The sequence below is a fragment of the Pelodiscus sinensis genome, chromosome 12 (assembly GCF_049634645.1).
Source record: "Pelodiscus sinensis isolate JC-2024 chromosome 12, ASM4963464v1, whole genome shotgun sequence".
Classification (NCBI taxonomy): Eukaryota; Metazoa; Chordata; order Testudines; family Trionychidae; genus Pelodiscus; species Pelodiscus sinensis.
In genome coordinates this window covers 6,028,381-6,055,355 of record NC_134722.1, presented here as the reverse complement: position 1 = coordinate 6,055,355, position 26,975 = coordinate 6,028,381, and the positions used below count along the sequence as shown (strand labels likewise).

Below are 26,975 nucleotides of genomic sequence, written 5' to 3'. Positions count from 1 at the left end.
CACCGAAAAATCAGTCAGGGATTGCACAAAAGAAAGAAGCAAAAAACAAACACAGAAAACCTCACTGACGTGGCCCCAGACTGAGAAGGAGAAAGACACACCTCACACGCCTCTCATGCACCAGCCCCACATGGGGCAGCAGGGGGGCTGGAGTGCCACCACGGGCTCCCCAATGCTGGAGGGGACCCCGAGCCACAGGGGCCGGATCCAGGCAAGACTTACGTTCCCCACCCCTGCTGTATTTGTTATCTCCAATTCCCTGAGCAGAACATCTTAGCTTGATCCAATCTGCACGGCTTGCTTGGGCCCTGACTGCAGGAGTTCTGGGAAACCCTCAACTCTTGCTCCCATCTGGCAGCTGTAAGTGCAGAGGTCCCTGGAAAACAAGGCCCAGGATGTGCTAGTGACATTGCCGCCTACTAAACACACTAGGAACCCCGTGTGTTTAGAGCAGGGGTCACCAGGCAGAGCCAGGTCCTGGGAAATGCTTGGGAACCCGCTCTATTAAAAGCGTGCACACGCTGTGGCCGGGGACACCTGTGAGCCTGGAATGGTTCACAGCGACGCTCTGCTAATGATGTGTGAAGTCAGCTTCTGCATCCTCTGCGCTGACAGCCGCTGGAGGACTGCCACTTTCTTCTCCCCATCACCGGCTCCCCCCATGGGGCCGGCAGGCTGTGCTCGCCTCAGAAAGAACAGACTCTGGCGTGTCAGAGCTCCCCCTCGGGAAGCAGCCGCAGCCAGGCTGGTTGGCTGGAGGGGGGGCCGAGGGTTAGATAAATGACTAACGGAGCAATGCAGCATCGCAGATGATGGATGAGAATGCAGCATCCCCCAAAAGCAGAATGCTGACAAGCAGTGGACGGAGGGGGGAGGATGCACAATCACTGACCACGCAGATCAGAACAGAGGTGCCCTGACGGAGAAGACACTCGGCCTGACAGCCCACTGCTCTGCAGAAACCCTCATCCATCACTCCTGCATGCCGCCTATTTGAAGCAAGCTGGAATTGCCACAGCCACCGACACCCTCCTGCTGCCCACCCTGCCCACCATGGCCGATTGGCAGTGCCAGGACACTGGCACATAGAGGGAACCGCCAACTCTTCACTCGAGGCACCGTGTGACTCTGGGGCGGAGGGGGAAGAGTTCACACACTCCCCTGCCCCCAGACCCAGCTCCGGTGACTGGCCTGGGGGCGGGGGAGCGTACGAAGTCTCTCACCCCCCCCAGGAACATGCAGCCCTGAGGAGCACATAGCGGGAAACTCCTTGAGCAGCCTGGGGCTGCTGGCAGGCAGGCAGTCTGCCTGAGGGATCCTGCTGGGCTGCTGGCTGGGAGCCGCCTAAGGTAAGTGACTCTGGGCCAGAGCCTGCCTCTGTTGCCCCAGCCCCAGGTCACCACCCAAATCCTCTGCACACACATCCCGCCCAAGGTCACAACTCCCTCCTAGCCCCTACACCCATACTACACCCCTCCCCCAGGGAAAAATTCACTCCTGCACCCCTACTCCCTCCTGGACCCTGCACTTAACCCCCTGCCCCAGGTCACAACCCCCCTTCATCCAAACTCCCTCTCAGACCCCACACCCTCTCCTGCACCCCAATCCCCTACCCTGAGCTCCCTTCTGCACCCAGCCTCCGTCCCAGCCCCCGCACCCTCTCCACAGAAAAGTGCAGCCCTGGACCACTTACCAAAATCTTGGAGTGGCTCCCTATCAAACAATTACAGCCCACCCCGCCCGGCGAGGCAGGGTCCACAATTCAGCTAGACCCTCTGCTACGCTCCTCTTGCCAGCCTTGCCGCTCCCGGTTTAAAGACACAGCACAGGCCTCTTCCAGACAGAGCCCGTCTCCCGTTGTATCTGCCCCTGGAATCGAAGCCTCCCCCCATGGCTCTCTGTTTGCCCGGGATGGCGGAAACGTGTGCCCCGCGGCTCTGGGAAACCTGGGGCCCCCTCGGCCCTAAGCAGGGACCAGACCCCAGTAAGGGGGGGCTATGGAAGATGAGGATCCTGTACTCACTGCACACAGCTACCCCAGGCTGCATTCAAATGCTTGCTTCTGTGCTTTCATCTGTGGAGCCAGGCAGGGTGAGCGAGAAGCAAGTCAGGCCCCAGAGGTTCAGCCTTTCCAATCCCCCCCCATCCGCAGGAGACTAGCGTAGAGAGAGAATCTGCCCCAAGCAGGGAGAACACCCCGCTTCTAGCTTTCCCCATCTCCGTGGCAGCCAGGCCTGCCTGAATCCAGCCTCATGCCCTGCTGGCTCTCCCGGCTTGCCTGAACCAGGCACAGATCAATCCCAGACAGGAATGTAGCAGCCCTCCCTTGGGAGCAGCCAGAGGGGAAAGGGCTGCGGTGCATTTAGCTCTGAGGGGTACCCCGGCCTCTTGAGCCTCCTGGCAGGTCTTGAGCGGCCTGGTTCTCACAGCAGCCTGGGGAGCTCACTAGTGGCTATCTCGCCCGGGACAGAGCCAGCCAGGTTTCCCGCAGCCGGGCGCAGTGTTTGATTAGCCGACAGACTGGGCTACGCCCGCGGCGTTTTATAAACCCGGAGCCTGAGCATGCGCCGGGGTGAGCTGTGTCTGCCTAGGGGCACAGAGGGGGGATAGGGACCTTTGGGGAATTCACACAATACACAGAGACTGCACACCCCCGGCACTGGGCTAGGCTAGAAACCCAAACCTCTAGAGCAGGGGTGAGCAAAACAGCATCTGCGGGCCACATCCCGCCCCCAGTCCAATAGAGACCAGGGGTGGGGGAATGTGCGACCAGCTGGCGGTTCCCTCTAGGTGCCACATGCCCCTAGCAGGGTGGGGGGCGAGGACTTCACATGCTCCCCCACCCCCATGGCCATCACAGTCTGTGGGCAGGGGAACACACGAAGTCTCCTGGCCCCGCCCCTTCTACCGAGGCCCCGCCCCTTCTACCGAGGCCCCGCCCCTTCTACCGAGGCCCCTCCCCTTCCGGGAGGGTCTGCAATCCCTTCTGAAATGCGTGAAGTGGCCCCCCCTTTCAAAAACGATTGCCCACCCCTGCTCTAGAGCCAAAGAGGGGGCGGCGTGTCGTGCACACGAGCAGCGAGCCCCACGTTACCTCCGCGGGCAGGTCAGCACCAGAAGCGCACAACCCCCCAGCTGGGGACGTGTGGCCGCTGCTCTCCTTTGCTGTAAAGGACACACAGGGTTACTTGCCCCCTGCACTACCCAGCGCTGTTGCTAGCTGTGTCCCGTTTCAATGGAGCTGCTGGCAGAGCGGGATGGCTCCCTGTCTGCAAACCGGGAGAACAAGTGCCCATCAGTGGAATTAATCCGTGTCAGCCTGCGGCAGGGCCTTGTGGGAGGATCGAAGGGTTAGCGGCTGAAGCACAGAACTGAGTCAGTCCCAGCCTGTCCCTGACACAATAGCTGCTCTAGGCTGGGATTCTCCAGGCCTGTAATTCCCATGGACACAGCTCCCAGGGGGTAGCTGCATCGTGCTACCGGCTCAGCCATGGGTTGACCACTTTGCTGGACCTATTCCAACACGGGACGTTTACCAGGCTGTCCTAGCTCAGTGTCTCTCAACTTTTTTTTTTTTAAATAAAATACTCCTTTTTCAAAACAAAACAAAACAAAAAAAAACCCTGGAAGTACTCCCTGTACCTACAGTTTTCAGACACACAATTGTTTTTCTACCGTTGCAACATGTTTGTTTAAACAACTTAATCGTAGCCGGGCGGGCGATGAAATTTTGGGGTGTAAATAGTACAAAGAATAAAGTGCTGTAAAACTTGAAACAAAAATTCCCTTTTCTCCCAATTTCAGTTGTGTTGATGGACACCCCCCCAGACTTCTCTCGAGTACCCCTGAGGGTGCTCGTACCACTGGCTGAGAAACACTGCTCTAGCTGCCCACAGATCTATTCTGGACACCAGTACAAGCCCTACGAGTCATCACAGAACACACTCGGGATGTTAACGGGTAACCGGTTAACCAGTAAGCACCACCCTTGACAGGTAACCGGTTAGCCGGGACCCAGGGAGCAGCCCCTGCTTGTGTGTGTTAACTGGTTAAACTTAACATTGAATCGGTTGCCCAACTAAACGGGATTTGACACCCCTAGAGCACAGGGCAAGTGCAGCCTCCCCCGCCCCAGGAGAGGACAGGAGCATGACAGGCGAGCTGTGACCAGAAGACAGAGCTGCGGCCAAACGCTCCTGCATTCTTGCCCCGAACCCCGGGCCCTCCTGGGTGAAACTGTGGCGTTCCAGACAGGCTCTGGTGCAAGCTGCAGGGGACAGTGTGTGTGGGGGGGGGGCGAGTTCAAAGAGCAACAGCTTTGCACCGTGCAGGGCTTGGGGGCGGAGGTAACCGCCCAGATGCAGAGGCAAGATGGCTGTTCCGTGAGCCGTGTGAAACGAGGGGCAAGACTCTGACCCGGCCAGATGCCCACAAAGGAGCTGGCGTTGCTCTCCGGAGGGCTGTTCATCCGGCAGCACCAACACGAACCAAAAAAAAATAAAAAATCGGACGTGGCCACGCCAGGCTGCCCCACAGACACGGTTTGCTCTGCCTGCTGCACGCGTTTCCCCCCCGGCAAGGGTTGCCAGATGGTTTCAACAAAAATACCGGACACAAACTTGACATGACATCACAATCGACATTGCATCGGATTTCGAAAATACCCGACATTTCTGTCTTCTCAATTTGTTTCCCGGACAGAAAGCTCAACTACTGGACTGTCCGGTTCAAAACCGGACCCCTGGCAACCCGACCCCCGGCACGTTTGCTCCCCCTGCGGGGTCCAAATCAGCTCAGTCATCCCGATGAACATGGGAAAGAACGGCCCGTCCCCCCTGGCTCTGGTGCCACCACTGGCTTAGCAAAACCACGCAGCGGCCACCCCGGCTGCCCAGGCTTGTTTATCTAGCGGCTCCACTCAGCACACAGAGTATTTCTGAGGTCAAGGCGAGCCCACGAGCGCGGCATGTGACACAGCTGTTCAGCAGGCAGCGGCCACAGAGAGCGAGCAAGAGCAGACGGAAAGCAAAGCCCAGCGGCAGGCTGAATGGGTCAGGTGGCAATCACCAGCGTCAGGGCCCCGCCGCGCTCCCGGAGGGCGAGTCTCGCATCAATGCCCCCTGCATGCCCTCTTCCAGGGAAGGGTAAACGCCCAGGGTCCCCCTGCGGAAAGGCCTTGCCGACGACGGGGGTGTTTACACACAGCCGTGTACTTTATGCAACCCATGGCTGTGCTGCAAGCCCTCCGGAGCCACAGGAGAGGGACAGGCTGAGCCACTTCAGCCCCGAGCGGATGGGACTCTTCTCCCCAGCCCCACGTCTCCAGGGACGGGAGGGGGAGTCCTTGGGTGGCCCGCTCAGCCCAGAGCTCCTGGCTGAACGTGAGGAGCGGGAGAGGTAGCGCCAGCCCCGGCGTCTGCCTGAGCGATGGCCAGCAGCCTCCAACCGGGCCTTGCCCACCTGAGGCAGGAGCCACGTAAGGGGCAAACTGAGGGCAAGAGGCTGGAAATACACAAGAGAGGCGCAGGCAGAGAGCCGAGGGCAGAGAAGGAAGCGGGAGGAGCAGAACCCCAGGGCTCCGGCTTGCCACAGCCTGCAGGGCCGAGCGGCTGAGTTTTTACAGTCATGGCGGAACAAGAGCATTCTGCACTGAGGTGCAAGGGTGGCGGGTGAAGGCCCCGCTGGGGAAGGCAAGCCCCGCCCCATTCACCAAGGCCCCGCCCCTGGAGCCAAGCCCCGCCCATCTCCAGCCCAATCCTTCCGGGCTGGGGAAGCCGGGCTATCAGTGGCCCCAGCCTTCCTGGGCAGCCAGGACGTGTAGTCAATTTTTGGAAGGCTGTGCCTTCCCTTGCCTACATTACCGGTCACCCATGCCGAGGTGAACGACCATGCAAGATGCAGGGGCCCGAGAATTATAAGGAGACCCTGACTGTGTCCCTATTTTCCACGGCAGCTGGGCAAGACAAGGGATGCAATAGTGTAACCCATTAACCGAGAAGCAAAAGCTTCTAGGTCAATGCTATCGACTACACACATTCCCCCTCCCTCCAAGTACATTTTTTAGCAGGCTGGCCAGCAACCTGGCTCAGTCCTGGCTTGCGACGGGTCTGGGACCTTCCCCTGTTGTAGCTCTGCATTTGAAGCGTACTAGGAGCTACACTGGCAGGCAGCCCAGCTCAGTTCTGGCTTGTGCCGGGTCCGGGAGCTCAGACACGCCCCCCCCCCCCGACAGGGGCTGCTGCCACCCCATGCTGCATCAGAGGCAGCACCGTGGGGCGACAGGTAACCGGTCCACGAGGGGAGCTGGTTTTTAAACTGGCTCCCCTCACAGACCAGCTCCCGCCTGGCACCCTGCACTGCTGCCTCTGATACAGAGGCAGCAGCAAGGAGTGGCAGGGGGTTCCTCGGGAGTGGGGCCGGATTGCATGGGCTGCCAGCCCCGCCCCGGGGACCGTAGTCGACTAACCAATAAGAATTCACGAGGTTACTCGACTAGTCAATGAACCGATATCTAACATCCCTCGGCAAGACATGAAAGCCCCTCTGCAACCACCATGTCTGAGCTGGCTTCTCTTGCCCAGCTCGGGCTCCGAGTCTGCCTGTTGCCGGAGGGATGGGGCCCAGGAGCTCCGGTGCCGCCCGACAGCCCCGAGGGAGGGGTGAGGTGACGGCGCAGTCGTGGCTGTTTCGGCCTGGGAGGATTCTGCCTTTGGAACGTCTCCCGCCCGCCTCCAGCTGTTCATAGGAAAGGAAAGCCCGGCCCACGGCTGGGAGCCTGCCACTAACAAAATAATGTCGCTTTTGTGGGGCTGCCTCTAGGCTCAGAAAAGAGGCCCTGTCCCCAGGCCGGAGCCCGCTGTGCGAACACTGCCTGGCTCCACAATGACATCACAGGAAGGCCCGGCCTGCCCTCCAGCGAGGTGAATAGGGGATCTGTCTTCTCCCCACCCCAAAGCCTGAGTCACACAGGGCCCATCTGACAGCTGGCTGGCTAGCAGGGGGGCTGCTGTCTGACCCAGCCTGACGGGCGTCTCATTTGCATCCCTCGCCGCACACGCCCCTCCTGCACGCATGCTGCAGCCCTGTCCGCGAGCGGATGGGATGGTTCCTTTCTCCCTGGTCGACCCTTAAGCAGACTGTGTCTGCACTGAGCAGTCACCCCCCTGGAGACGAGAGCACAGCCCTACATCGGCACTCCCCCGCCGCAGGCCCTGCGAGTGACGCTTCTGTCCAGCCCTGCCCGCCCAAGGCTGCCCCACACAGCACAGCCGGAATGCAGCCACCTCTGGGGTGGAGGAGCAGCCTCCAAGTAGCACGCTGCACGGCCCACCTTGCCTGACGCCAGGGTGACCATCACTGCTCTTGGGAGATGTGCCAAGGGACCGTAAGGACTGGGACTATCACGTAAGGCCTGGGACAGACAGAAAGTTGTGTGGGGGACACAGTGGGGGAGGGCTGTCAGCCCTTCTGGGATAGGTGTGTGTGTGTGTGTGTGTGTGTGTGTCATTCATTAGCTCTTCATACCCACTGTAAGCCTCACATTCACACACTAGCACAGGCCTTGCCTATGGGAGATAATGGCCCTTGCTCCAGGGAAGGATCCTGCTTTCTGTGCCCTACACAAACCCCGGCTCGAGTTCCCCTGACGATGGCGGCACTAGCATCCGGCTCCCCCTTTCGCCCTGCTTTGGAATTAGGGACACGGCTGTTGGAGCAGAGAGCGGCCCAGATGAAAGGATGTGAATCACATGGCTCCAAGCCAGGCGTTCATATCCCCACCATGGTCCAATGGAGACAGCCGGCCAATACCCGAGGGGCAGCGCTGCAGATGCTCTTGCTTTCTCCAGACCCAGATGCCCATGTCTTCTCGGCATTATGGGCAAGGGCACCAGAAGGCTGGGAAAGAGCAGCGCGTCAGGGGAGAGCCATACGACCCATGCAGCATGGTTCCTGAGCCTGATTGCCACTGAATCCTGCCACAGCCAGCGGGCACCGGACTCAAGTGTGTGCACGGGGGTAATACCTCCCCCTGTTGCTCTGATGTGGGCACACAGCAGCTGCTTGGTGCCGAGGCTTTAAGAGGGTTTCTCCTCTCTGGACAGCACAGGAAAGCCCATGGCAACACCTTGCCTGCAATAGGGACGTAGCAGCGGTACCCGTTTAAACGGCTGACCGATAAGCATGGGTTTATCGGTTACCATAACAGGCTCCCGGCCCTGCTCCCAGGGAGCCGTCTGCCACCGTATCAGCGCAGTGCATCAGCCAGCTCTCCGGGAGCAGGCGGGAGTCGATGTGTACTGGGAGCCGGCTTAAAAAATGGTTTCCGGTTTACACCAGCTCCCAGGGAGCCGGCTGCCACCCCACGCTGCAGGCTCTGCAATATAAAGCTTATACTGCAGAGCCCAGAGTGCAGCCGGCTCCCACTCCCAGAGAGCTGGCTGCACTGCAGTATTCTTTTTATGCTGCAGAGCCCACAGCGTGTCACCACTAAGATTTTTAACGGCTATCTAATTAACCGCTTTTTAACATCCCTAGCATGCAACGCCCCCACCGGGAAACTTCTGGGGGCTTTCCACGGGCTACGACAGGAGCACACAAACCCACTTACAATTATTTCCAGGCGCTGGAGTGTCTCCCCTTTCCTCCCATCTCAGACCCAAAACTGTTGCCCTGCAAGGTAGGTGGGTGCGAGAGGCCAGCGCCCCGTTGGGTAGTGTTTTACGCGCGCTTTGCGCCAGCGTGAGTGCCAACAGCAAATGTCCCAAAAAGGGACGGAAACGGGAACCAAACCTGCCTGCAGACCAGGATCCAGGCCAGGGGTGGGCAATAATTTTTCAAAGTGACTCCAGGCCACACCAGAAGGGGCTTCCAGGCTTCCCCACCCACAGACTATGATTGATCTCGGGGTGGGGGAGCCCCTTTGCCTGCCCCCCCAAGTTCCACCTAGGCACCCATGCCTCTGGCGGAGAGAGGAAACGTCCCGTGCGCCCCCATCTCCAGGCCAATCAGGGCCTGGGGACGAGGGAGCACGTGAAGCCTTCTCCCGCCCTGCCAGGAGACGTGCCGCATCTAAGTGCCGCATGCTCCTTGCAGGGTGGGGGCAGGGCAGAGGGCACTTTGCGCGTTCCCCACGTCCTCAGGCCAATCAGGGCTTGGGGGCAGGGGAGCGCACAAGTCTCCTCCTGGCAGGGTGGAGAAAACTTTGTCCACTTCCCCTCATCCGCAAGCCCTAATTGGCCTGGGGGTGTGGGAGCAGCCGGGCCTCTGAGGGCCCTTTTGTCCACCCCTGGTCCAGGCAGATTGCTAACCGCTGTATGAATAAGTCGCGGGGTAGCGCAAGCGTTCCCAGAGAGAGAGACGTCTGCCCTGGGGGGTCTTTGCACCCTGCCTTGCTCAACAAAACCCAGGGAAGTGCTACGGGGATGGAGCCCTCCCGTCTGTAAACCCCACGGCTGCGAGTCGTTCCCACACCGGCACCGCCCACCCACGCCAAGCGTTTGCACCGGGGCGGCCTCGTGCGTTCAAAAGCGTGGAGCTGAGCCCGAGGAGTTTGAGCTTAGAGGCCGGACGAGTGCGAGAAAGATGGGGGAAGCCAGCCAGGCCTCTGCGACGCAAGAGCTGACTTGTGCAATTTTGTCATTTTCAGCTAAGCAAAGACAAATGCAGATCCTCCTCGCCGGCACAGCTGGAGCCAGCCCCGTCTTTGGCAGGCTCCCCGCGCTGTCAGAGAAGAGCGAGGGATTGCAAGTGGTGGGTATCCTTGCTCTGCCGCTGCTGGAGGGGTGAGAGGGAGCCAGCTGGCAAGCTACTGAGTCAGCACCCAGCCTGCAAAACAACAGGGAGCCCTGCTACGTTAACAGCTGTTAAAGCAACTAGCTTGGGTAGCAAGGCAGAGCCTGGGAGGACAAACAAGTGCAAGGACTAAGGGTCTTTTGGGCAGGGAAGGGGGAGGGGAGAAAGGTGCAGGGTTTGCTAAAAGATGCTAAGGACAGAAATCTTCACCCACGTCCTGAGGTCAGACTTAGCCCTGGCTTGTCCTTGGCCCGTTTCCTCTGCACAGCTCCAGCACCAGCTGGCTTGGTCAGCAGGTGACCCTGAAAACAGCTGATCAGCGGGAGAGAGCTCTAAGTGCTGAGAGATGGGATAGCCCGGAGGGGTGTACGTTTACAGTGCAGATACGTACATACCAAACTCCGGATGCCCACGGACAAACACCCCATGACCTCATTGGCAGGGAAAAGCAAGAGGCACATTTTCCTAGTGGTGTTTCTTTGTTTGCCCTCTGGGAACATGATCCAAAGGAGGCTGTGCCCCGAGACATGAAGTCATAATATGATTATATTGCCACCTCCGAGTCTGACGTGAGATTGCAGCTAAATGCCAAACACGTTCATTTTTAGCAGCGGCAGGGTTGGCCTCCCAGAATGGCTGAGTACCGGATCTCTGTCAACAAAATAACTTAAGGATGGAAATGCTGCAAGACCCTCTTAGCTTAAAACCCAGGGGCCTGATCCTGGTCTCACTTTTCCTGGATCTCAGCTGAATTAATCTCAGTTTACACAGCTGTGATAGAGCAGAATCAAGCTCATTAAAAAAACAAAAACAAAAAACCACTTTCCTTACTTGCATTAGTAGCATCACTTCACACTATTAGAACTGGAATTAAAAAAAAAATCAAACTTACTTTTCACTTTCCCATGTTTGCCCGTTCCAACAATGCAAACAGGGACTAGCCCATTCTGTTTACAATGCATTTCTATGTGATGCTGCCCTGTTTGCAAACCGTACAGAGGAATATTCAGGTGAGCAAAAAGCTGCAGTTGCGAATGTTTAATTGGCTGAAGACATTTCCGTTAATTAGCAGGGCTGGGGTTCATTATACCTAGGGTTAGGAGCCTATCTTCCAGTACCTGACAAGACAATTTTGTATGAAACGGAACCCAATCATGCCCAGTCCTGGTTTCCTATTCCTCACGGCAGATGCTCAGTGCACGAGTTTGGAAGCGAGAGATTCCCATAGTCTCTCTTGGTCATGCACGCAGTGTTGGTCCGTGGGTTCGGCTTTGGGATGTGAAGGACTCGTTGACAAGCGAGTCGACTAGTCGCTTCCCCCCTTGCTGCCTCTATCAGAAAGTGGGAGGGAAGTGGAGGGGGTAAATCAAAGCGGCAGCTCCATGGAACGCTGCTGCTTTGAAATGCTGCGTGCAGCCCGGGGCCAGCTGGGGTGTACCCAGGCTGCACATGGTGTTTCAAAACGGTAGCACTGTTTGGAGCCCGGGATCAGCTGGGGATGCCCAACTGTGAAAGCTCCACACAGCGCTTTCGCCTTCAAAGGGGGAGGTGCCCTATCAACTAAGCAAATAGTCGATGCAAAATGCATTGAATATTCGATTAGTCAATTACTTGATATTTAACATCCCTAGTTCGGCTAGTAATTACACTGGATTGGTTTCAGAAAGGCCACTGTTGTTTTTAGTTGGTTGTAAGAGATCAGCAATGTTATAGTCAGGAGTGTCAGATTCTTGGCAGGTGGGGGGGTTTTTTAAAAAAAGGGAAAGACTACAAATTCCAGTACGACCAGAAATGTTAAGAAAACAGCTTTGACAGTCTCCATGAAAAAGCGTTGTTTGCAAGACAGTAGGGGAAAGAACTGAGATCTTCCTGGCAGCGCTGTGACCCCAGCATATCCCTCTTCTGCCAGTACAGAAGAACCACTAAGTGTCCAAAGCACGGCGAACACCCAAAGTCGTCCTCTGGTGTTTAATGTTTGGGGGCAGAGTTATTAACACAAGTAGGGACGTCGTTCGTTTATAAATACACACTTTAAAAGGGATGCTTGAAAACTTGTGTACGCGCCCAGTTCTCCAGGGATTTTTCTTTTTATTTGGCCATTCAAACCCTAACAGTTCGGCACAAACAAGGCCCGAGTATGATCTCATTTACATCAGTTCAGCACTTTGGATTTCAATAGACTGGCGCGTGATTTACGCAGTAGCAAATTCAGAAGCGCTGCCCAACCTGAACTCGTGTTTGCTTTGTTACATCAGCGGTTCTCAAACGTTTTGGCCCATGGCCCATCCCGCTCAATGCAAACCTTTCCACAGACCACCAGCCAACCGCCCATGATGACAAAATGGGTGCAGGAGCGGGCCGGGAGGGAACAGGTCTGGGTGGGAGGGAGGTGGCAGGAGCAAGCTGAGGGTGGGGGCTGTGAGATGGGGGAGGGTGGGTTCAGGAGTAGGCTGGGAGAGGACAGGTTTGGGTGGGAGGGAGGTGGCAGGAGCAGGCTGAGGGTAGGGCTCTGGAAGGGGGGAGAGTGGGTGCAGGAGTGGGCTGGGAGAGGACAGGTCTGGGTGGGCAGGCTGAGGGTGGGGCTCTGGAAGGGGGGAGGGTGGGTGCAGGAGCGGGCTGGGAGGGGACGGGTCTGGGTGGGAGCAGGCGAGAGGGGGATGGGAGTGCATGCCTGGCTCTGTGCCTCACACCGTTCCCAGGCACCGCCACCCCCCTTTGCTCCCATTGGACATGATCCTGCCAATGGGAAAGGCTCCAGGTGAACAGTTTCCCCCAAATGGGAGCACAGAGAGCGGCAGGGAGCATGAGGCTCACTCCCCCCCCACCACCCAGCAGGAAGCAGGGGCAAGGCTGGGGCATCAGTGCAGACTCCCCTCTGCACAGGAGAGGCGAGCCCCAAACCTGCAGCCCACCCGCAAGATAGTTGCGGACATCAGTGAGCCGCAGAGCACGCGCTGAGAACCACGGTGTTACATGCTCCAGCGGGGCGGAGACGTACTGTGCTTCAGACTAAGGCAACGGGCCGCAAATCAGATTCCAACTACCCCGATGAATTGGGCCATCTGGTTCCAATCCTCGCAGAGCCCACTCGGCCTTTCATCCTCCTCGCGCTAGGAGCCCCACACAGCCTAGCGCGTGAAGGCTTCTGCGTGTGACACCGAGGAAACGATTCTGAGGGCACAGATCTGGGGACAAGAAACACGGGAAGAGGCACCGCAAATAAGGGCTTGACAACCGCCCGCAGGCACTTTCGGGAAACCGCTCGGAAAGGGCTGAACATTGCCAACGGCCGAGGCGACTTTGCTTGGCATCCGGCGGGACTCGACGTGCAAGCTGCTGGCCCACGCAGCCAGAAAGCGAGAGTTCTGAACATCTGCAGGGCACCTCGGTGTGTCTGTACAGACCATGAATATAGGAGCCCGTGGCTTGACTTTTGTTGGGACCACAGCTGAGATCAAGTTCCTCCCACACGGGGCGCTTTACATACATGTTGCAAGAGACAGCACACGCCCTGAAAACCTTACCAAGGAAATACCTAATTTTACAGACAGGAAACTGAGTGACTCGCTCAAGGTAATGCAGCTGGTCACTTGCAGAGCTGGCAGCTGAGTTCACGTGTCTCGTCCCAGTCCACTGCTTTGACCACTAGACTACCTTGCTTCCACGAGAAGACGAATTTTACATGCACTCGTTCCACAGGGGACGTTTCGTCAGGTGCAATTAAGCCTGGCCAGGCCTGAGCACACTGCAGGAACCAACACGTGCCTGGCAGAATGGACGCCTGCGTGTGCTCAGCCACTCTGATGCAAAGACCGACGGGCACCATTTTAGAGGCCTCTTTACAAAAACTAAAAGAGCGGCTCAGGAAGTCAATCCGGGCTGTATTCACAGTCTCTCTCATCCTGGGCAAGTCAGCTATGCACCCTGCCAGGAGGATCACGTACGACAGAGGGGATGCAAGCAGACTGGGCTTCGGCTGGTAAGCTATTCTGACAATTTCACAAGGCTGCAGTATATAATGCGTGTGATGGGTGCACCCACTGACACACACGCCAGAAAAGAGAGCCGGCCAGCTTTGATGGGGCAGGAGACGCAGGGTAATTGACTTCACTGCCAAACGATCAAGACCCAGACTCACTGAGTAATTATTTCCCTTGCCCATCACTGCTCCAGCAGCTCCCCCGGCCTAATGCCAGAGTCAGGAAGAGGAACTGACATCCGGCCTGAAAGCCGTGAGCCCAGCTCAAACCCAGTCAGTTTCTCTCGAGCGCGACGCGCCGAGCTCTCGGGGGGTCGTAGCGGAGGATAACGAATTGGTGCGTCACTACCAGTCACGGAACACTGCACGGCAACTCTCGCAAGCTGCACACCAAGCGCTAGAACAGACACGCTACGAAGACCGTTTCAGAGCCGCTTCCTGTAGATCCGTAAAAGCAGGTATCCCGATCCACCCCACACCGACGAGGTATTGGAGCTGATCACCCGCCCAGCACGCTGGAAATCACTGGCTTTGGGTCGCCGCGTTCGTCTGTAACTTCAAAAACGACAAGTAGCCCTGGGGCACCTTAGGGACTCCCCAAAATATATCGGATCACGAGCTTTCGTGGGATTTGGAGAGGGAACCAGAAGCATCAGAGCTTTTGCCACACAAGAACAATGCTCCTTCAAGTAAAAAAAAAAAAGGGGGGGGGGGGAGAGAAGGAGAATGTGCCTTCTGTACCTTTCCGTGTTTGCCTTTGATGCATGCAGTGTGTATCAATACTCAACTCCATGCAGTCAGGTTTTTTTTTAAATCCAAGTCACCAGGACACATGCCCGATTGTCTCAGGTGGTGCGTGAGGAACAAGATGTTCACCAGCGTGTAGTAAAAAGGAACAGAGCTCCCTGCGACCCTTCTTTGATCTCATTCCTATCCCCAACGTGCTGCCGGAGGCTTACAGAACCGGCCCTGCCTCAACATGCAGCTCCTCCCAACACCGCCTCTGAGAGCGGAGACAGCCTAGTGCGTGAGAGATGCCAGGTAACGAGTCAAGAGGCGAGAGCCACAGGGAAGTGAAAGAACCCCTTCAAATGCTCCTTTCACGCTAGGCCTAGATCCCTGGGGGATTAGGAACGCAGCCAGGCAGATCATTTAGGGTACGTCTACACGACAGAGGAAGATGGAAGCTGTCTAGTGAGTTAGCGGTCTAGTGAAGAGGTGATTCGAGCTAATTCGAGGGCGCTGCGGTTGATGGCGGTAACCCTGCTTCCACGAGGAGGAAGGGAAGTCGAAGGAAGAGTGTTCTCCCTTTGACTTCCTGCAGCGCGCACAGCGCCAAAAGCCGAGTCAAGCTACCTCGACATCAGCGACGCAACTGACGTGGCTGCGGTTGACGTCCCCTTCGATTCTAGAACAGGATGCAATTCACAGAGACCAGATGGGCTGGGATCAAAGGACCCCGCTCGGTCCCTCTTGGGGCTCTACCCCCCTCGGTTTCTCAAGCAAGCGTGCCTGAAAATCATTTGTGTCTGAACGCGTGGGGGTGGATCCCTGTTCTGTTTACTCCCTCTGGGGCATCTGGCACGGGCCACTGTCAGCAGACAGGACCCTGCGCTAGATGGACCTTTGGTCTGGCCCAGCGTGGCCGTTCTTAGGTTCTTAAATGGACAGGCCTGAATCTAACATGCCACACGCGTGACAGTCACACGCAGGCAAACTGGGTGCACAACGGCACCAACATGTTCGCACGCGATCCCGCCAAACAGGGCCCTTTGCGTCCTTGTCAAACCACATGATGAAAGGTCTCCCGTGCTCTGTCTGCTGCATGCAGAGATTGCCATGCAAGAGCCAGCTACGTTACACTTCACACTGTTGCCTGGTGCGGTTTGCAAACTTTTTTGCTCCAGATCCCGTTAAAGAAAATCGTTGATGCCCAGCCAAGTTACGTTGGGTCGTGGAGCGTGGGCTCCGGGGTGGGGCTGAGGATGGAGCTGTGGGGTGCAGGAGGGGGCTCTTGGTTTGGGGGTAGCAGGGCAGGGGCAGAAGGGGCTTCCCTTCAGCAGCTCCTGGTCAGCGGTGCAGCGGGGGGACTAAGGCAGCCCACAGACCATGCTAATGGGAGTGCAGAGTGGGGCAGGGGCAGTGCACAGAGCCCTGTGCGCTCACCCCCACCCCCACCTAGGAGCTGGGCTTGCTTCTGGCTGCATCTGGGACACAGCGCAGTCTGGCAGGGAGCTGCCTTAGCCCCCCCCCACTGCTCAGCTGATTCCCCCTGCAGCCACGAGCCCCATGGCCTGACATGCCACTACCCAGCCCTGGCTCACGCTCCTAGTCTGTAAACCACTGGCCGGAACTAGCCTCCGTCCATGCGGCAGCTCGACAACAGCAAAGCGGTGGCTGCTCTGGAGCACTTCCTGCGAGCCTGCGCCCAGCTCCAGTCTCACCAGATGCTCTTTCCGGTGTCCTGAGACCCTCCCCGGCCTTCAGGCCTTCCTGTCCGTTCCAGACGGCGATGCCTCTTTCTGCAGACGCGTGGGCCTGTGAGCTGCCATCCATCACACCAGACAGCAGCCCAGCCTTGCCAGACACTGTCCTTGCACAGGAGGGGCCGTGCAACTCTGCAAACAGCCCCCCCCCCCTCCCCGAGCATCAGCAAAGGAATGCAGGGATGCTGGAGGACTACCCTTGAGGCACAAGGTCGCAGGCAGCCAAGGAGCCTTACAACACCCTAGCCGACAGCCTGCAGCCCTGCCCACCCCGGAAGGCTGTACTTAAAGGGACGGGGTCAAGTCTCTCAGGCTCAGCATTGGCCCCACCTTGCACATGGAACACCCCCTTATCCCGGGTGATGCATTTGAGAGGCTTGCAGCAGAGGACCGAGGCACACAGCCCAGTCCCCAGCAAACTGCAGCACAAGCCCCAGAGTCGCGGGGAGACGGAGGGTTGGGGAATTAGCAAGAGGCCAGACTCCGGTTACGGAGAACGGGCTTGCTGGCGTGAGCCTGGCCAGACTCTCTGATTGCAGGGCTAAGCGCCCAAGGGTCCAGGGCAGGCATGTGAAAGGTGAACCAGCTAATGGGTGATGCTCACTGGTGCAGCGGTAGGGGCTGGGGCAGCTCCCTGCTGCGGAGACAGCTAGGCAGGGGCACAGTAGGCCCTGGTGTGCCCACAGGCAGAGGCTGCGCCGGGTGGGAAGGAACAGACCCTGTCTGTGGTGGGACAGGCTGCTCCAGCCCAGTCATGGCGGGTGAGGGGGGGCTGTTCCAGGCCAGCGGGTTGGAGTGGCTCCCCTCCCCCGCCTGCCACCCCTTTACTCAGTTCAACACTACATTTAACCAGTTAACTAATGAAATGGGAGTTTACATCCCTCGGTTGGGGGGGGGGGGGGGGCTCGTTTTAAACTCACCATTCTCTTAGCAATAAATCAGAAAACGAAACACCAACCCCCCCCCCGCCCCCCCGGAGCTCAGTGGTGGCACCCACAGAATAACACCGCTTTCTCCAGAGAGGCCGGGACACAAACATCCCCGGCTCCCTGGCCCCGTCCTGACGCAGTCAGTGCCGCTGCCGCTACACGGAGAAAGCCACGGCGTTGCTGCCGGCTGCCGGCCGAAGAGCAGGTGTCAAACAGCCGCCCAAAAAGCCGGCGCCATTGCGGCGCTGGAAACTTGGAAGAGGGCACCGCAGATCTGACACTGCTAGAGAAATCCCTGGCCAGGTCTCTTCTCATGGCCGCTGTGTAGCGTGACTCGCCGGGGTTACAAGGAATTTATGAACGGCCACACGTCGCCCCGCCCCCCAGCCTCTTCATTCTCACGGCAAGAGGCGTCTCTTGCTCGACCTTGCTAGCGTGGCCGCGTTCACCACCCCGCCCGAGTGAAGAGCGCAGTGTGAAGTAGGGATGTTAAAAAGCGGGTGATTGGGTAACCGGGTAGCTGCTGAAAATTTCAGCAGTTACACGCACAGGGGCGGCCCGAGGCAGCTGGCGCCCCAGTCGGAACGCGCAATTGGCGTCCCTGCCTGCATGGCCCTCAATGGCGTGATGTCATCACCGGGTGGCCTCTGTACACGCACCTGCAGCGCGGGACAGCAGCGAGCTCCCCGGGAGCCAATGCATGCCGGGAGCTGGCTGGTAAGCCGGCTCTTAGTGCGTACTGGCTCCCGGCTCCCGCCCTGCTCCCAAGGAGCCGGCTACAGAGCCAGCAGCGTGGGTGGCAGCCATCTCTTTGGGAGCAGCACAGGAGCTAGCATGTGACCCTTCACGGTACCCGATAGGCCCAAGCTTGTCGTTTAATTGTGTAAACGCGTATCCGGTTACATCCCCACATCTTCCACAGCCACCACATCCATTCAGGAGCCGTTCAGACTTCCCTCGGCAACAACCGCCCCAGGAAGGAGACCCGCCAACACTCCAGGAACCGTTTACTCCCTAAGCCACTCCACAGCACAGGCAGCAAGGGAGGAGGGAGTCCACCACAGAGTCACACACCAAGGCCCATTGCTCCTCCAGTCGCCGAGGGCTGTAGGACACACCCGAGGTGCGATACCTTCCTTCTCAGGCACCACAAGGCGCTTTAAGTATCTCCCTGTATGTTGCTCGCCAAGCTCGTGGGTGAATTTGTGCAGGAAACTGACACAGTGGAAGCCCTAACTCTGAAGCCCCAGTCGTTTGGGATCAGCTAACGAGCCCCATCCTAACAACCAGGTGCTGCTTCCTTCCCCCACTCAGGGTTTAACCCTCCCTCCCCCCACTTCTATGCACACTCCTGGGTCCATGTGGGCTGGGCGTGGAGAATAATAAACAGAGCAAAAAAAGCAGAGCTAGAGAGAATCGTGGGAAATGCCTGGTCGGACGTATTATCCAACCCCTTTTTTTTGGGAGGGGGAAGGTTTTTCCCCATGGTATTTTCAAGTGCTTTGGTCTGTCTGGTTTTAAAGGAAGGAAGTCAGGCAAAAACAGAGGCACCAAGGGCTTTGTGGTGAAGAGCAAAGAGCTCTCACATGAACTCTTGGATGGGTGAATGGCAGCTGAGAAGAGATTTTCCCATTAGTTAAATTAGCCAAACGTAACAAGCCCCATTGTAAGTAACCCTGACTCTCCCCGAATCCCAGCCTTACTAAATACTAATACAAACAGGGGGAAGAGTCAAAAGGCAAGAGAGACAGGTAGAGAATGGCCATCCATGTTCCCTCTAATTTTTCCCCAACCATGTGCGGAATAAATTTTGTTCTGTGCACCGAGGTATGTGTGGATGTGCACCACCAGTAGACACACATGCTGCCAGCTGTGGGTGTTCTGTCAATCAGCTGGTTGGCATTTCAATCTCTCCGGGGTGGCCGCCCGACTGCTCAGCTTCAAGGAAACACCGGTTGCCACGCTTGAGGGAGGGAAAAGTAAAAGTATTCACACTAAGGAGGGCCTGAAATGGCAATGCCCCATCTCAGCAAATCTACCCAAAGCATCTGTCTCGGGCTCTGCCCTAGCAGAACAGCTCGTTACATCGCTCATTAGCGAGCTGGGTCACAAGAGAGAGGAATGCGGCAGCATCCACTCAGCGCAGAGGACACCCTCCTTCTGGGCCAATCCCACATCTTCCTACCACAGTCTCACACAAAAGCTTCCCGGAGCCATTCAGAGAAGGGACAGCGCCGCAGACAAGAGAGCCAACGCGGGCGGTTTTTCAGAGCCGTTCTCCCAACAGATGCTTCCCCCTTTGCCAAAACAAGCTTGCTCCACGGTGCAGCTGAAACAGTGGAATTCCAGGGGCGGGGGGGAGGCAAACTCACAGGGGCTTGATGTGCCGTCCTGCCGGCCTGTCGCCAGCTTTCACACGGCACTGGGAGTTTTCTTTGATTAATACACCGGCCTGGCGAACACAGCCTACCACCGAAGCATCAGGCTGGGGCTCGGGTGGCAGGGAGCCATTCCAAGGCTTAAGAAATATGTAGCTTTTGGGCTGCAGATAACAAACGCGGCAGGAAACTCAGGAAACAGATGTGAGCGTCTAACGCTGACACGCAAGTGATGACAGAGGCGTTCTGGAATAGTTCATGTGTCAGTAAAACACCCCAGCAGCACCTGTTCCTGGTCCCCATGGCGCGATCGTAAAGCACTCCCGGACCAGGGATGTGACCCAGCGGGAGAAAAGAAAGTCAGGCGTAGGGGAATCTCTGCAGAGAACGTACAGGGGCAATGCCCAGCTGCCCTACCCGAGCGGACGAAACAAAGGGAGGGAGAAAGAAGGGGTTTGGTTGCCAGGCTTCATGCTACACAACCCAACCCTGCCACCTGAGCTCACGAGGAATTCTGTTCAATTGACAGGATGGCACACACAACTAAGGGCTACTGGAGAGACCAGGAGGCCTTTGAGCAAGGGTGGGGAATCTAAGGCCTGGAGGCTGAATCCGGCCCCTGGTTTGCCTGGATCCAGCCCTTGAGGTTTGGGGCTCCCTGCCCCCCCCTCCGAATTGGGGAGCCCACGCTGGTGCTCCAGCCCCATCGCTCCCTCCCCTGCAGCTCTCCTTGTGGGCCTGGAGCTCCGTGCCGTGTCCCACTGTGGAGGGAGGAGCTGCGTGGCTTGGAGTCAGGCAAGCCAGAGCTGGAGCCGACCCACGGGCTCTGCTGGGGTGGGAGGAATCACCTTCCTGTGCCGCCATTCCCCCTCCCCAGCTGGTGCGCAAAAGCTGCCTGGAGGCTTTTCCCCAGGGGAAATCGATTAGCCCGGGCTCAACTAGGCTCTGGCTTATGAGGGGAATGTGGGGTCATGCCAGTGAGTTGGGTTTTGTTTTTGGCTTCTCACTTGCAGCCCCCGACTGATTCTTCTGTGGGTCAGTGGCCCCCAAACCAAAAAAGGTTCCCCACCCCTGCCTTTGAGCCTGCAGTTACCTCTTTAATGGAGGGGCTTCAACTCTCAGATCAGCCAAAGATGGGCTAGGGAAAAGGCTCTATGCTTCTCAATAGCTCCTTCTGCACTGATGCGCTCTAGCAGCCACACAAGTGTCTCCCAACACAGGGACAGCCGCAGGCCTGGGAAGTTCATTCATAAACTCTCTGGAGACAGGAAGCTGCTCTGTTGAGTTACCTGCTCACAGAGGCAGCTCTGGGCTTCAGCGAAATCAACGAGAGATGGGACACGGATTTGGACCTTCCATGTAGAGTGTAAGCTCACTTTCAGCAGTGAATTCTCACCTGCATTGAGTTAGCAGCATTTGATGTGGGAGCTTCATGTTTCCCAGACCCCACCGCACACACAAATGGGTCACACATGATCATAACTCACCAAGTGAATAACAAGGTGGATTCCAGCCAGGCTCTGCCAATCGGCATGTAACTCACAAAGAAATAATCTGCGCTGATGAATGACCTGCTTTGAGATCAGGTCAGTCTGGACTGCACGGGTGTAGGAAGGGAGCCAGGGAAAAACTGAAAAGAGGAACTTTCGGAGGATTCCTGTCTCTGGTGCTAATCAGACTCACATCTCTGCCTCGGAATCTCAAAGCAGGCACTGTGCTCTGAGGCTCCAACTCCTTCGGCTGTCGCTCGGCAAGCCCAAAGGGAAAGGCTCGTGAATTTGGCATGCTGACAGCTTTACGGAGCAGCGAGAATCATCTTTGAACACAGGGCCCGCACTGCAAAGGAGCCCACCTGAGAAGGATGTTTTCAACCAGACACACAGGAGAGAGGGGAAAAAAAAAGGAGCCCGGAGTCAGAAAGAGTGTGGTGCATTGCTAAAGCAAACGTCAATGCTTCGTGCGCAAATGCTGGCTCTGAACAAAATCTGAAGATTTTTTAAATTGATGCGTCGCTGTGCATGTCTGGGGCACCAGCCTGAAACACTTTAAAGGATCCTGATTGTCAGACAGCGCTGAGCTCTGAGTACCAGGTCCCTTGAAAGTCAGGCATCACTAGCTGGGGCCCCAAAATCTTTCCCTTTTGAAAAACTGGAAGCAAAGGCATTCATGAAATTCCCATTCCTATCAAGGGTAAGGAGCACAGTTTACAGAACATAGGCACAGACCTTCCCTGGTACGGTGAACTCCAAGGAGCAGGTTGAACCGGAACCCTCAGGACCCGACCAGAGAATTTGCCAAACCACAGGAAGTCAATAGTGTCTAGCAGCATGACCAACACTTCCACTGCTTCAGGGCTCTTAGAAGACATGTTGGGGTAAATTAGAGCTAAATAACAGCACAGAGCCAGGACTGGTGGCTGGAAACAAACTTTAGGGGACCACGGGAAACTAAGCCACATGCATGCTAAGTGGACATCCAGCTAATTAAAATCATGCCGGATCACGGATGTTGCCGGACCAGAGAGTTCAACGTGTACCTCGTTTCTGGCGTTGTCCTTCAACAGTACCATATAGCATCCTTATGCTACTTTCCCAACAGAGGATCTCAAAGCATTTCTGTATTTTTAAGCCTCACAGCCCACCAATGAATGCTTTAGAAAGAATTATCCCCATTTTACAGAGGAGTCAACAAAGGCAACCAAAGCCAGATAGAGAACCAGGGAAAGAACCCAGGTCTGATTCCCAGACATGCTCTTTAACTACAACTTGTGCGCACCCCTGGCATTTATTTTGTAACGGGTACCCTGGAAAATTCAAATAAGATCCCCTTCCAGCAGAGGGAAAAGGCACCTCCAAGCAGGCAAATGGGCAATTTTCAAAGCCACTCTGTCCTTGCTGCACCCGGATGCCAACTACCTGCATCCTAGCAGATGTTGCTGTTCTGGGCAAAGGTCGCCCCAAAAGCCACTCCTGGATGATCAAAGCTTAAATGACTATTCGCCTCACTCGGATTCGATTGGCCATTCAGAGCTGCTGTCCCACTCAGAGGAGGATGGAGCCAAGGAGAATAGAATTGTTCTCCCCGGTCCGGGCAGCAGGCAGACAGGCCCCCTTTCTAAAGGGTAATTCCACCAGCTTCCCGGGTCCCTGCACAGAGCCTGGGGTAAAGAATAAAGGCTCATCATTCCCCAAGGGGAAAAGCACCTCAGGTTGAAAATGTCGCCCTGCCCCTTCCTTCCCACCCCCCCAAAAAGAGGGTCTTTCTGTGCATCAGTTTCCCAGCTGTGGGAAGGATCTCTTAAATGACACTGTTTTGATTGGGCTTCTAAAGGAAACAAATGGAGCTGGCTAACTTTCCGCGGAGTGGTAGACTCCTTTGCCGGCTGGCAGGATTTCCCATGGGGCTTGTGAGCAGGCGGTGAGCAGGCCTGTTCCTGCACAGCTCTGCCGGCTGGAGCCAGGAGAGACAGATGTCTCTAACGGGCCCAAGAGTGGCAGCTGTGACATTCCCCATTGGGAAGCGGACCAGCCCAGGCGTGGTCCCGCTTTGGCAGACTCACGTCCAAGCCGCAGGCACAAAGATTGGCTTTCTTCACAGGCCGGCACTTGCCTGGCCACTGCTCCTCCTGGGTGACTCCGTTCCTTAGTGAGGCCCGTGATCCCCGAAGGGTTTGCTGGAAAGCGCTCTGTTTAGTGTTTACCTCCCGAATCAGACACAACAGAAGCCAACCGCCTCTCCATAAAACTAATTCCACACAAGCCAAAGCCGCCAGCTTTCCCTACTCCTCCTTGCTTCCTCCCCCAGCCCCGAGGGAAGTCAGAACAGCGTGCCTTACCTTTGGGAGACCGGCTGGGGGGGTCCCAGCCAGAAAGTCGGGAGGCGTCACGTTTTTGCCAGCAAGCACCACTGCGCCACACTCCGCACACGCGCCAATGGTCAGCTGTTTACCATCATCCACCAGTAGGCTGTTGGCCACGCGGAGGGAGTACAGAAACACAGGCAGCCGGGCTACCTGCACGGCTTTTAATCCAAGGCATCGCTTCCGCTCCTGCCGGCAGAAGAAGCACACGAAGGTCTCCACCTTGTACTGCCGGGACCAGGCGCTGCTGGGCTGGTGGGGGGTCCGGCTCTCGTGTTGCAGCCACTGGCCCAGGAGGTCATGGTAGCAGAGCACACAGGTGGCCACGAGCCCAGTGGAGTCTGCAGGCCTGGCCCTGGGGGCCGGGGGGTAGACAGTGAGGAAGGGGAAGAAAGGCTCCTTCTCCCCAAAGCGGCCCGGCGGGTTGACGCTGAGCTGGAACTCCTTGCCAGCTCCCAGCTCTGCCCCGCAGATGTAACAGACGGAGGCAGGGCCTGACGTGGCCGGGGGGCGCCTGGCCGTGCCGCTGGGCTCTCCGGTGGAGAAGACCTGGTGATACCTCCCCAGGAAGCTGTGCACAGAGGCGATGAGTTCCTCATTGCGGCACGCACGGTACATGGCCCATAGGTCCTGCAGCACCCCATAGCACTTCCTGCAGCTGTGCACCTCCCCGTGCTTGCTCAGCCCCTTGGCGTGGGGCGGGCAGGGCAGGTGGCTGAGGAAGGGGAAGTGCATGGCGTTTTTCGCGGTGCCGTTGGTGATCTTGGCAGAGACCAGCCGGGCCTCCTGGCCACAATCCTCCCCGCAGAGGTAGCAGGCTTCCTGCGGCGGGCCAGGGGCGCCCTCCTCTTTCTGGGCCCTCCTTCCCTTGGGGGGCAGGCCCACCACACTGGCCTCCAGCGGCACCACGTAAAGCCGCTGCAGGACCGGCACGCCGGCCACCTCGAAGCTCTGCCACTGCTGCATGAGGGAGGAGAAGCAGCAGGCGCAGACCAAGGTGCTGCCCACCGGGCTGATGGGCAGGGCCCCCGGGGGCGGGCTGTGCAGCCACAGGAAGGGGAAGAAGGGGGCTTTGGAGGACTTTTCTTGCTTCTGCACGTGGATCTGGTGCTGCCCGGCCAGGGACAGGGGGCTGCCACAGATGTAGCAGAGGGTGCCCAACGGCGGCGGGGCTGCTGCCCAGGGTGGCCTGGGCACGGCCAAGGTGTGGGCGTGCTCCAGTCTGCTAGGGGCTGGGCAGGCCCCCTGCCCCTCCTCGTCGCTGGTGATGTTGATCTCGCTCTCCTCCGAGGAGCTGTAGGCTGGGGCCCGCTTGCCAATCAAGTCACCATCCCCCGGGACAGGCTCGGGGGCCCGGCTGGACGCGGCCCCCCTGCCGGCATCGGGTTTGGCAGCTGCGCCCTGGCCCCCTCTCCAGCTGCTGCTGGGTGCCTCGTCCGGCCAGGGGCGCCGCCGCCGCCTCCTGCCCGCAGCCAGCCCGTTGTCCTGCGGCACAGGTGGCTCCCCGAGGGCTGGGGGCGGCGGGCGGGGGCGGCTGCCCATGGGCGCGCCTGGCCCCGGGCGCTCGGCGGCTCCGTTGGCTGCGCCCGGGCGCAGCAGCGGCAGCCCCGCGGCGTGGCTCGGCGGCTCCGGAGTCCGGGCGCTCGGCTCGGGCTCGGAGAGCTGGTCGGTGTCGGAGAGGGAGGACAGGTCGGAGTCTCCGCCGCCTGCCCCGGGGTCTTCCTCGTCCTCCTCCTCGGCGGGCGGGCTGCTGCCGCTGCCCCGCCGCTGCTCGCCCAGCGCGTAGGCGAGGTTCCACTCCGGGCCCCCCCGGGCTGCGCCCGGCGCCGCCTCGCACTGGTGGGGCCGCTTGAGCCAGTACATGCGCTTCTCCAGCGGGGTCCGGCTGCGCTCGAAGGCCTCCCACTGCTCGGCCAGGAAGCAGCGGCACACGGCGCACACCAGCGCGCAGCCCTCGGCGCTCACCTCCTGGGCCCCCGGCGCCGGCTCCTGGTGCTGCAGGAAGGGGAAGAAGGGCTGGCGCTCGCGGGGCGCCTTCACCTGCAGCTTCAGCGCCTGGCCGCGCCCCAGCGCCCCGCCGCAGACGAAGCAGCACAGGGCGGGCGGCGGGGGCGGCTCGGGGCCGGCGCTGAACGCGGCCATCAGCCGCTGCTTGCGGGACACCGGCGCGTCCTTCCCCGGCGCCGGGCGGTCGCTCATGGTGCGGCGCGGGGCTGCGCTCTCATCGCGCTGCCCGGCCGGGCTCGGCGCCCCGCGGCGGGAGAAGGGGGGGGGGGGCAGCTAACTTTGGCCGCGCGGGGCTCGCGCGAAGTTTGGCGGCCAGCTCGGCAGCGCCATCCCCGCCCCCAGCAGCTGCTGCCGGCCGGCCCCGGCTCGCCCCTCGCACGCTGCCCGCCGCCGACCAGCCCCTGGCGCCCCCTGAGCGCACGGCCGCAGCCTGCTCCTGCGCGCTCGGCGGGCGGGCGGGGGGAGCGGGAGTTGCAGAACGGGGGAGTTTTCCCTGGCGGCGCCTTCCCCCCCCTGCGCTGGGGCCCGGGAACTTAGGCGACGCCTGGAGTCGCTGGGGGGGGAGGCACCGCGCCCGCCCCAAAATGGTAATTGCTGAACAGGGCGCCCCCGACTGGCCCCATCCCTGAGCGCACAGTCGCCCCTGGCTGGGAAGAAGTTTCCAGGGTGGCTACAGGGTTGGAAGCCCACGGCCAGGCTCACCAGCGGGGGAGGAGGGGGGCATGTGGGGGACTCACAAAGGCCCAGGACTAGCAGCAGCGCTTAGAGACCCCGGCCCTTTAAAACGCTTCCGGAGCGCCACGTGGTGCGCTCCGGGTGGCACTGAGGGCTTGGGGGACAGCAGCGTACCCCATTCCCTTCCAGAAGCACGGACCTCCCCCCCACCTTCCCTCAGGGCCCGGCAGAACTCCCCCCCCCCCCCCTTCCCATGGCTCTAATAATCCTGCCACTAGGGGATGTAGTTCTCACTCCTTTCCCCCATGTAGTTTTCTTGGGCTGACCTCCTCCTTCGCTCAAGTCTCTAGCCAACCTGCTCTCCGACCGTTTTGAGGCTGATTCCCCCTCCCCGAAGTTAGAAACGTGGCCAATCGCTCAGAGCCTTGGTGCACAGCAGCAAGGGGGCAAGAAGACAACACCTAGCCAGGGTTGCCAGGGGTCCGGTATTTGCGCTCTTTGTCCAGAAAAAAAAATCAGAGAATATTGGAAATGTGCAATGTGCAACATCCGGTATTCTATGATTTTTCCAGCTGTGCACTGGACAGAAGCCTGGTGTGGGCGGGGCGGGGCGGGGGGGGGGAGCAGGTGGAAGGCTGGGCCACGATGGGTGCTAGGAGCCTGTGATTGCACAGAAGCCTGGCGGGAGGGGGGGGGGCTGGGACTCCCAGCCACTCCCCCCACCCCCGCCAGGCTTCTGCGCAATCACAGGCTCCCGGCACCCATCGTGGCCCCGCCTCCCAGCCTGGGAGTCCCAGCTGGGATTGTAATGGCTGCTTTGGGCACCCCAGAATGAGGGGGGGCTTATTATCCCACGTTCTTTATTTTGTT

The 26,975-nt window shown here is 58.6% G+C and overlaps 1 protein-coding gene across 7 annotated transcripts in view; it reads right to left on the bottom strand.

The window, feature by feature from the left end:
• GSE1 (Gse1 coiled-coil protein) overlaps positions 1–25,855 on the bottom strand; it is a 347,899-nt gene extending 322,044 nt beyond the window's left edge. For 2 of the 7 annotated variants that reach the window (XM_075939940.1, XM_075939946.1), the window contains exon 1: positions 23,400–25,846. In XM_075939940.1, coding sequence (XP_075796055.1) covers positions 23,400–25,622 — 2,223 coding nt within the window. In that variant the 5' untranslated portion in view covers positions 25,623–25,846. Of the gene's footprint in view, positions 1–23,399 lie in introns of all 7 variants that reach the window. The other 5 variants (XM_075939943.1, XM_075939939.1, XM_075939941.1 and 2 more) reach the window with 5 other exon arrangements.
• Positions 25,856–26,975: the final 1,120 nt, after the last annotated feature.